Consider the following 10,044-nt stretch of genomic DNA (forward strand, 5'->3'; position numbering starts at 1 on the left):
AAATATATAGGCCAATACATTGTAAAAAAAGGATTACAAAACACATGGGAGGAAATACCTTTTAATTCCTGAACAACATTTATGCAATGTAACCAGTACATTAATAATCAATAAATATTACCTCGGTTAAGTTCGTCTCTGTGTTTTATTTATAAATTTTTTGTCAAAGACTTCAGGCATTTATTGGAGCTCTAACAAGTGGTCACTAAAAACAAATAACAAACCTTGAAAGACTAGCCTGAATAAAAGCATACAAATACATAACCTGCAACTTCACATTATTAAGGAATATACCTGCGATACATTATATATTTACACAAGCACCGTGATTCTGTCAAACTCCTCTTTTCTGTCAGATCCATCGCCCTCAAGAACCGGCTTTTTCTGTTTCTGCGCATGCGCAGTGACTGTCTTCCTGACTAGCCGGGTTCCGCCATTTTCTACTCAACATTGAAAATAACACCAGTCCAGAATTGTTCACCCTAAAAATAAATCACACCTGAGATACTGAAAACAAGTTTTTTAGCACTCCTTCCGGCATCCAAGAATGGAAGACGAAAGCCACCCAAAAACCCTGTAAGTAACCGTTAGCCAAAAACACAAATCCTGTCAGTGCTCCGTGAACAGCTGTTCAATCTACTGCACTACTGACACTCTTCTAGCAACCAATTTAGCTCCAAAAACGACGTCCTACCAACGTTTTTGATATCGTATGTTATTGGTGATCTCTGCTTATAATAGAGTTTCGGTCAGCCATTATCGCTGACTTTACGTATAGCAGAAAGATCGAAAAGCTTATTCTGGCGATTGTGGGAAACATAGCCCTAGCATGCTAAAGCTAAGCTAGCGGCTAATTAGTATAATAATATTCATCAAAACAACTAAATGCAAGTCAAATGTAATGAATATAGCTAAACTTGTATTGTATTTCAGAAGTTATGGTATATGGCTTCAATATGTGCATCAGTAAACTATTCTAATCAATATTAATGTGTTTGAAGGAGCATGTCATTGTCGGGTGTTTTAGTAAAGGCCTGTTATCTAATCTCAGGCCTGCTGTTTTTCTACTTTAAGTATGAATTTTGTGTTTGATACTACAATGTAGGATAAAAATCTCTCGTGAATTAACTCGATGTTTAACTGTCCCACATAGTTTCCTTAGCTTATTGTTGTGTGTAATGTGTTCCCGTTCTGAGGTCATTTGTGCATTAAAGGTATTCCTGGCTCATGTAGATGCACTTTTTTTTCTACACCTAGAGTAGATGATCTTATTAAAATGCTAAATAATCTCATTGTGTCATGTGTTTAACTTATGTAGACCAGTCTATAGTTACGGTTTATTATTTTTAATATGTTTTATCTGCATTTTCAGCTACGTGGGGAATCTTTCAAGAGATGTAACGGAGAACTTGATCCTTCAGTTATTTACTCAGATTGGGCCGTGTAAAAGTTGTAAAATGATAACAGAGGTAAACATACATCACAAATTACACTTTTTTTAAAATGTTTTTTTTTCAGTGTAAATGGGTTTGTGTGGAAATGCCTATCAAACTCTGCATTATAATTAATATTCGGAATACATTTGCTTTTAAAACTACCCTCGAACAAACAAATCGTAATTTCTTAAATTTTCTTAAAATCACACCAGAATGGCAAAATGACGACTGACAATATTAAACAGTCTTCCACCCAATACCCATGACTTTGCAATAATATATTTTCCTGGCTTTCCTTCTCAGCAGTCCGATAGCAGCAGGAAGGTGAACTCTATTGGATTTTCTGTTTTGCAGCATACTAGCAATGACCCGTATTGCTTTGTGGAGTTCTTTGAACACAGAGACGCCGCAGCTGCTTTGGCCGCCATGAATGGAAGAAAGATTTTGGGAAAGGTACATCAAGTATAACAATGTTTATTGTGAAGCATTGCACCCAGAATATCATGTTACCAAAGAAAATGCCTTCAAGAAGTGTATTTGATTAACAGGAAGTCAAGGTAAATTGGGCAACCACTCCTAGCAGTCAGAAGAAAGACACATCCAGTAAGTTCTGTTGTATTATGTCAATTGTGGTTGTTTTTTTAAGGTAGATTTTCTTAAATGTAGTTACATGTATTAAATATAATACATGTATAATATATAATACGGGGAAGTCGTGGCCTAATGGTTAGAGGGTTGGACTCCCAATCGAAGGGTTGTGGGTTCTAGTCTCAGGCCGGACGGAATTGTGGGTGGGGGGAGTGCATGTACAGTTCTCTCTCCACCTTCAATACCACGACTGAGGTGCCCTTGAGCAAGGCATCGAACCCCCAACTGCTCCCCGGGCGCCGCAGCATAAATGGCTGCCCACTGCTCCGGGTGTGTGCTCACAGTGTGTGTGTGTGTGTTCACTGCTCTGTGTGTGTGCATTTCGGATGGGTTAAATGCAGAGCACAAATTCTGAGTATGGGTCACCATACTTGGCTGAATGTCACTTCACTTTCACTTTCACTTTCATATCATCCTTCTTCAGATCACTTTCATGTTTTTGTGGGAGATTTGAGCCCTGAGATCACAACCGATGACATCAGAGCTGCATTTGCACCCTTTGGGAAAATCTCGTAAGTTCCCAGAAATCACACCCTTTTGTGGAATTATGTTCTTTTTTTTTTTTTGTCAAGTTGGTGGTTTTCGGTTACTTTGAACCAGATGATCTCTGTATATTATTTTTTTAAGCCCCGTTTTCCTAAAATCTTGGAAACCGTTTCAAAGTGTATTTATTCATTTGCTTTTAAAATTATTGGTGTTTCTTAACATTTACATATTTTGGTAAGACATTGATGCAAAGATAAACATTTACTTTACATTTGTCATATGTGCTGTGATTAACTGGCAAATTTAGTCACAGTTCTGTCACTAATGAAGCCTTTATATATAAAATACCTTCATGTCTCTTTAAACCTACACAGTTGTTTGTCACAGCAGTTGAAAACAGGATGTCACAGTGTTTTATAGACCTTAGTTTTGTTCTAACTGTAATATTTAATTACATTGATGATTTTAATAGTCCCATATTGGGTATTATCAGCAAGCACAGGGAAGTCGTCCCCTTGGAATTATAAGGTTCTATCTGACATTTTTGTCAAAATTTAGTTATTCACATATTCTTATTCTGTGACAATTTATTTACATTATGTCATGTTTTATTTTAAGTTTTGTACATTTTGGGATTTTTTTTATTGAAAAAACAAAAAGGTTCTATCTACAAAAGTCTATGGAACACAAAAACTTTAAAGCTCAATATCTCAAAACTACTCAGAACGCAGATAGAACCTTATAATTCCAAGGGGACGAAGTATAGTCAATATTGTGTCCCCGGTTCAATCTGTTGTAAAGTGCACCCTAAAAATTTTCATCACTAATCTCCACCGCTTTTCCAAAATTGGTAAGTAGTTTTGATTTACTTAAAAAGTAAAATTTGTAGTTGTCAACACAAAAAAAAACATGCTACACTGCAAACTTTTCAGAGTCTCCTTTAGCTCTGAGTGTCAGTTAATAGAGCTCTGGTTATTTTACAGAAATGCTCATAGGATTGGACAGGAGCTTGAAGGCTAACAGCAAGGAACTGTGCACTCTGGGAACTCAGATGTAGATTTTTTTTCTATTTACTCTTTGCTTTTCATATTTGTATACTGCAGTATTTTCCTATTAACGCTGACATAGTGTAGAATTTTAACAAACCTCAGATAATTCATTCATATTTGCTTGTAAAAACTGTTTTTATGATGGTTTTCCTAGTTGTGTTGATAGTTTGATTCTTCTCAAATTCTGAAAATGTGAATTTCTCGAAATTTGCAGCTTCCCAAACTCCGTATTGGTGGTAAAGAATTGACCAGGAAAAATAAAGAAATCTGTTAACAGGCCATGTATGCCGTTTAATTCCTTTTCTCTTTTGATATTTCTATGTACTCTTGAGTAGAATTAGAGACAACTGTTCAAATTAGGAATGCATGGTAATGACATTGATGATATGAGAGATTGAGTACTAGTAAATAAGATGAAGATTGGATCATTATGTTGTGTCACAGGAAAAGTTGAAATCTTTGGAGGAGATTTTAAATATACATGCAGTAGTGTAGGTTGCATGACATTGTACTTGTTTTTTGTTTTATATATATATTTATATATATATCTTAACTACCAGTAATTAAGAGAATATGCAGAAGTTGTACTTGTAGATTTTTTTAGAATAACTTATAATAACTGTGTCTCTCAGTACAGTACTGTGTGTGTGTGTGTGTGTGTGTGTGGTTCCTTTCTTTTTGAGATCTTTTAGCAAGCCGTCGGTGGACTGACTTTTCCATTGTTCCGTTTTTCTTGCAGGGATGCACGAGTGGTGAAGGATATGACAACAGGGAAATCAAAGGGGTATGGATTTGTGTCCTTCTATAACAAACTGGTAAGGCTCCAGTACAGGAACACAGAGTGAAGGTTATTCTATTTCTGTTTACTACCATTCATATTTTAGCTGTAGTATTACAGATATTCAACCTACTGGAATGAGTCAGACTGTTGTTAGAGTGCTTTTCTGTTCAAGTGTAAGCTATTAATCAGTTTAGTAAAAGTAATTATAAGCAAACTAGGACACAGATGATCTATTAAATGACTAGAAGTGTTGCTGAGAGGTTATAGTTTGGTTTTGCTTTACATTTATGTTTAAGTCTGTTGTTTCTTCTTTTCTAGGATGCTGAGAATGCCATAGTACACATGGGGGGTCAGTGGCTCGGTGGACGGCAAATCCGGACTAACTGGGCAACTCGGAAACCTCCAGCCCCCAAGAGTGTGCAAGACAGTAAGCCAGATTTTAATCCACTGTGTCCTATCAGTTTGCTGTCTTTAGAATTGAGCTGAATTAACATGACTGAATGGGGGGAACTTTCAGACAGCTCCAAGCAGCTGAGATTTGACGAGGTGGTGAACCAGTCGAGTCCTCAGAACTGCACGGTGTACTGCGGTGGCATTCAGTCAGGTCTCACAGGTATGGCTGCACGTGCTCGTTTACTCCCCTGTTCTGATTAGTCGTATGCATGCTCGCTCTTACGCTGTTCTCTTCAAACAGAACACCTTATGCGACAGACGTTTTCTCCTTTCGGACAGATAATGGAGATCAGAGTTTTTCCAGAGAAGGGATATTCTTTTATCAGGTATCATTCAACTATTCCTCTGTTTTTAGTTTTTTTTATATTTAGTCAGTTAGTCCACAGTCTGTGTGTAATGTAAAATATTGAGATGATGACTTGTGCTTAATGGCTGATACCATTTGTACTTAATAATAGTAATAATTGCCAATGTCAAAAAGGCCAAATATCAGCCTGTTTTCCCAGCAGTGGGGCAGAATAAAAGGATGTAAATCATTTTATAATGTTACAAAGATTTCTATTTTAAGTAAATGCTGTTCTTTTGCCTTTGTTTTCAAGGTCCCTGAAAAAAAAAGTATCGATTTCTGTAAAAATCTTAAGCATTTTTTACGTTAATTATAAGAAATGTTTCTATATTATTTCTATTATGCATTATAGATTTGTTATTTTTAAAGGGAGCGTCAAGATTTAATTAGCCACATGGTGACAGACATCATTACATTCAGCAGCATCATTTTCTCTCAGGTTCTCCTCTCATGAAAGTGCTGCTCATGCCATCGTCTCCGTGAATGGCACCACCATCGAAGGTCATGTTGTGAAGTGCTACTGGGGCAAAGAGTCAACTGACATGGCCAAAAACGTTCAGCCGGTAATTCTTGTGAATTTGCCTTATCATAATCTAATTTTAATGGGGTATTAAATTCTTCCGACACTGACATTGCTTCAATCAGGCCAGCATAAAAATATACAAAAATCTATAAAAAGCTCAAGTTCTTGATTTTGCAATCACAGATGGAGTATGGTCAGTGGGGACACTGGAATCAAATGTATGGTAATCCTCAACAATACGGACAGTATGTGACGAATGGCTGGCAGGTGCCGTCCTATGGGATGTATGGGCAAACATGGAATCAGCAAGGATTTGGTGTAGAGTAAGTTTATATATATCATTTATGTGTTATGTATTTTCTTTTACCTATGCAGGAACTTGAAAATGTTCACATCCACTTTTCATTGTTCTAGACAATCACAGTCCCCGGCCTGGGTGGGAGGTTTTGGGACGCAGCCCTCTCAGGCTCAGGCTGGCCCAGTGATGAACCAGGCTAACTTTGGCATGGCTGGGTACCAGACACAGTGATCTGACTTTGGTTCTTCATAACACATGCCTCTCAATTCTTTAGATCCTGCTCTCATAGGGAGGGTTGCTAAAAACTAATAGGTGCACATTACCTTTTTCCCTACAAGCTTTGGATCTGAAGCAGGAATTGCTTGATTGTACAGATTCAAATTTAGATTAAAGAGGCAATTGAGATGAGCACTTTCAGTGGAAATCTGAATTCATTGACCAGATTTGTTCCTGTTTTAGTGGAATAGGAGATGTATTGTATCTCTTGCCCCCCACCTTTTTTACTGCACATCTTGAGGAAAACTGCTGATTTTCCCTTAAAACCTAGCTTCAGGAACTTCACGGGTACATTGCAGAAAGCCTGTGGTGTAAATGTTTTTTTTTCGAACAAAGTATTTTCTTTTTGTTTTGTTTTTTTTTCTCTTCCTAAATAGCTGATCATGCGTTTGCGTATTCATTACAGTATGGACTTTGAATTTTGTACAAAAACAAAAAACTGCATAAAAAAATCAATTCTGCATTCTGACTTGGCAGAAAAATGTAAGTAAAGGCACTTTTTGGGGGTTCATTGGACCTGTGTCTTGTAAATGTTGACGTGTAAATGAATTTCTATGTATAGTGGTATATATTTAATCCACATTAGCTCCCCGTTCTCCTCCGATTCTAGAGCTCTTTGATACTGTGTGTATAATATATCTTTTTACTCCCATTTACAGACAGTGAAATCTCTCCCGTTCACTATGGAGAAAGGGTCATAATGGCCATACCTGTAAATATCTTGTGATATCTTGGACTGGAATAAGGGTTTCAAAACATGCGCTCTTCTTGACGGACTTTTGCAGAACTAATAGACAAACATTACATGTGTGACTGACATTTACAAGCAAGCCTTAATTTTTGCTCGGTCACATTTCAGTTGAACACTTTGAGAGCCTCGTATGATTTATCTTAGAGCCTACTGTAAATTTGTCCCTTTGCTGTTTTAACAAATATGCGTGCCATTTTTGAGAAGCCAGAGAAATGTTTGGATTTTTTTTTTGTCATTGGGATGTTAAGGAATTGCATGTCTCAAACCGTAATATTTAGGTTGCTCAAAGCATTGAATGTAAAAGGCAGAAATGTTTGAACGCATCTTAGCATTTCAAGTTTTCTTTTTAGTGTTAAACGAGTCAATAAATGAACTATTGAGAAAGAAACAATTTTTTTTTTGTCTAAACAGAATTATGGTCTGCTTTCAACATATTAATAACTATTTGTTTTGCAGTTTCAGTTATTATAATTAATGTCAATTAGGAAAGGAGAAAGATGTAAATATTAAATATAAATATATTTTTAAATATACAAGCAACATTGTTCTAAGATTAATGTTTATACTAGTAGTTTTAAACATTGATATGCTTCACACTATAAAATACATTTACAAGGGGTTCATATCAAAGTAAAGAATGGAAAACTTCTCTACAAGGATATATTAACTTTCCAAAGACTGTAATACACATTGCACTGATGACTTTTCATAACAATATGTCAAATATAACACTGTTACTCTATTCTCACTAAATTTAGCTCTCAGTGAAGTTACCATGCTGTATTATTTGAAAGATTCTGTTAGCCATGAGATTAATGGACCATGCACAGGAGAATTTCTTTCATAAGAACTAATAGTAGTCATGAAATAGTAGTCATGAGTTCTTCAATAGGAAGGAAGGATCTGAGAATAGTTTTATCATTACCCGGATACGGCTGAAACTCTCAGAAACTAGATGGAATGTATTTTACACACCTCAATACATCAATTACACTGTGCTCAACATTACTCAAGATTTAAAGTGGAAGATAATCAGACTGTCAGTCATATCATAAATAGTACAGTAACTGCATGTTAAATAGTATGGAGAACAGATACATTTCTATTCTACAGTAATACGTTCCTCTCTACTGTCACATTCTGCATCTGTTTATCCACAGACCAGGCTTAGATGAAGCCTATTATTATTCAGTTTAAAACTCCGGTTTTGATGAATTAGTGATGTGCAGAACTACTGTTATCAGTGATGCTCTTTCCAGGTTTACCTGAATATTCCCTCCTAAAGCTGGTCTTCATTCCTGTCACAATACAGAGTGGCATATATATCTTCCATAATATATGCAAGATTCATATTTTCCAATCACTGAAGGAATGAATTCATAACTTCTATAGATCTAAAAACTCACATGATCTCTAGTTGTCTACCTGTCTATGTCTTTGTTGTCTGTGTTTAATGTCTTAAGTCTCATTTTCGCCATGATAACATCCAGTTTGGACAATATAGTCATCACAGCATTTTCAAGCTGAGCAACTTTGTGAACCAGCCTGGAATGGAAAGGCAAAAATTACCATAAGAAATCAAGTCTTAAAACCAGTAAGGCATCAGCCTTAAATAGATCTACATCTAAAGCCATGCAGTGGCTGTTCAATTCAAAATAAAGCTGAATATAAAAATGATAAAAGCACATACATTTAGTAAGACTTGAACTAATAGTAAACATAATGCATTACTTTTCATAAAAAGTAACTAAGTAACGTAATTAGTAACTTTTTAAGGAGTAACACAATCTTGTAATGCATTACTTTTAAAAGTAACTTTCCCCAACACTATGTGTGTGTGTGTGTGTGTGTGTGTGTGTGTGTGTATATATATATATATATATATATATATATATATATATATATATATATATATTCCATATATAATTCCACAAGTGTTCATTCATAGTTTTGATGCATATATATATATATATATATATATATATATATATATATATATATATATATATATATATATATATATATGCATCAAAACTATGAATTAACACATGTGGAATTATATACATAACAAAAAAGTGTGAAACAACTGAAAATATGTCATATTGTAGGTTCTTCAAAGTAGCCGCCTTTTGCTTTAATTATTGCTTTGCACACTCTTGGCATTCTCTTGATGAGCTTCAAGAGGTCGTCACCTGAAATGGTCTTCCAACAGTCTTGAAGGAGTTCCCCAAGAGATGCTTAGCACTTGTTGGCCCTTTTGCCTTCTGTCTGCGGTCCAGCTCACCCCTAAACCATCTCGACTGGGTTCAGGTCCGGTGACTGTGGAGGCCAGGTCATCTGGAGCAGCACCCCATCACTCTCCTTCTTGGTCAAATAGCCCTTGATGCCTTCAGTGTGACTCTACAATCTTCATAGTCATGAAAATAAAGAAAACTCTTTGAATGAGAAGCTATGTCCAAACTTTTGGTCTGTACTGTGTGTGTGTGTGTGTGCGTGCATGCGTGCGTGTGTGTGTGTGTGTGTGTATATATATATATATATATATATATATATATATATATATATATATATATAATGCAGGAATAGAACAATAAATTATATCAGATTGCTTTAATGTTACATGTTTTTATATTTAATTTTATGGTTTATTTAAATGATAATTATAGTAAATATTTGTTACCAATCATAAATGTCACTCACGGTATTCTGTTGATTAGTCCAAACATGCCAAACACTCCATAATCTCCTGCTGAAAGTCTTTGTGCACCTGCGAGGGACTCCTAACAACATGTTCTCGTAGTAAATGAAGGATTGATTTCCATTCGGAAGAGGCTCATCATTATACCACTTTGTCCAGTACAGGCTGTCAAGCAATGGACCCTCCATATACTGCAAAGGTTAGAGACAAAAATTATAGTCAGAGGGACTGTGATACTGTATTGGATCTGTCCCACGAATATGAAGATGTTTTTTAATACTAAATAAACATACTTAAGG

At 35.7% G+C, this 10,044-nt stretch overlaps 1 protein-coding gene across 6 annotated transcripts; it reads left to right on the top strand.

The window, feature by feature from the left end:
* Nucleotides 1-404: 404 nt before the first annotated feature.
* On the top strand, nucleotides 405-7,438 carry LOC128026202 (nucleolysin TIAR-like). Of its 6 annotated transcripts, none has more exons than XM_052613040.1 (12): nucleotides 405-576; nucleotides 1,373-1,469; nucleotides 1,791-1,889; nucleotides 1,985-2,039; nucleotides 2,509-2,596; nucleotides 4,359-4,434; nucleotides 4,719-4,827; nucleotides 4,918-5,013; nucleotides 5,095-5,179; nucleotides 5,639-5,762; nucleotides 5,906-6,045; nucleotides 6,137-7,438. In XM_052613040.1, the coding sequence occupies exons 1-12, from the start codon at nucleotides 548-550 to the stop codon at nucleotides 6,249-6,251; spliced, it is 1,113 nt and encodes a 370-aa protein (XP_052469000.1). In that variant the 5' UTR covers nucleotides 405-547; the 3' UTR covers nucleotides 6,252-7,438. The 6 variants fall into 6 exon arrangements, with proteins under 6 accessions (XP_052469000.1, XP_052468999.1, XP_052469003.1 ...); XM_052613039.1 differs by having other exon boundaries at nucleotides 406-576; nucleotides 1,740-1,889; XM_052613043.1 differs by lacking the exons at nucleotides 405-576; nucleotides 1,373-1,469; nucleotides 1,791-1,889 and adding an exon at nucleotides 3,834-3,901 and having other exon boundaries at nucleotides 1,979-2,039; nucleotides 2,509-3,623.
* Nucleotides 7,439-10,044: the final 2,606 nt, after the last annotated feature.

This window comes from Carassius gibelio, chromosome A13 (genome assembly GCF_023724105.1).
Source record: "Carassius gibelio isolate Cgi1373 ecotype wild population from Czech Republic chromosome A13, carGib1.2-hapl.c, whole genome shotgun sequence".
Lineage (NCBI taxonomy): Eukaryota > Metazoa > Chordata > Actinopteri > Cypriniformes > Cyprinidae > Carassius > Carassius gibelio.

What these genes read in the sequence shown, in the direction of transcription:
- LOC128026202 (XM_052613039.1), top strand. Translation starts at nt 548, where the DNA reads ATGGAAGACGAAAGCCACCCAAAAACCCT. An exon ending in TCAGAAGAAAGACACATCCA is followed by an intron (nt 2,040 to 2,508) that starts GTAAGTTCTGTT and finishes ATCCTTCTTCAG; the next exon opens with ATCACTTTCATGTTTTTGTG. An exon ending in GCACCCTTTGGGAAAATCTC is followed by an intron (nt 2,597 to 4,358) that starts GTAAGTTCCCAG and finishes TTTTTCTTGCAG; the next exon opens with GGATGCACGAGTGGTGAAGG.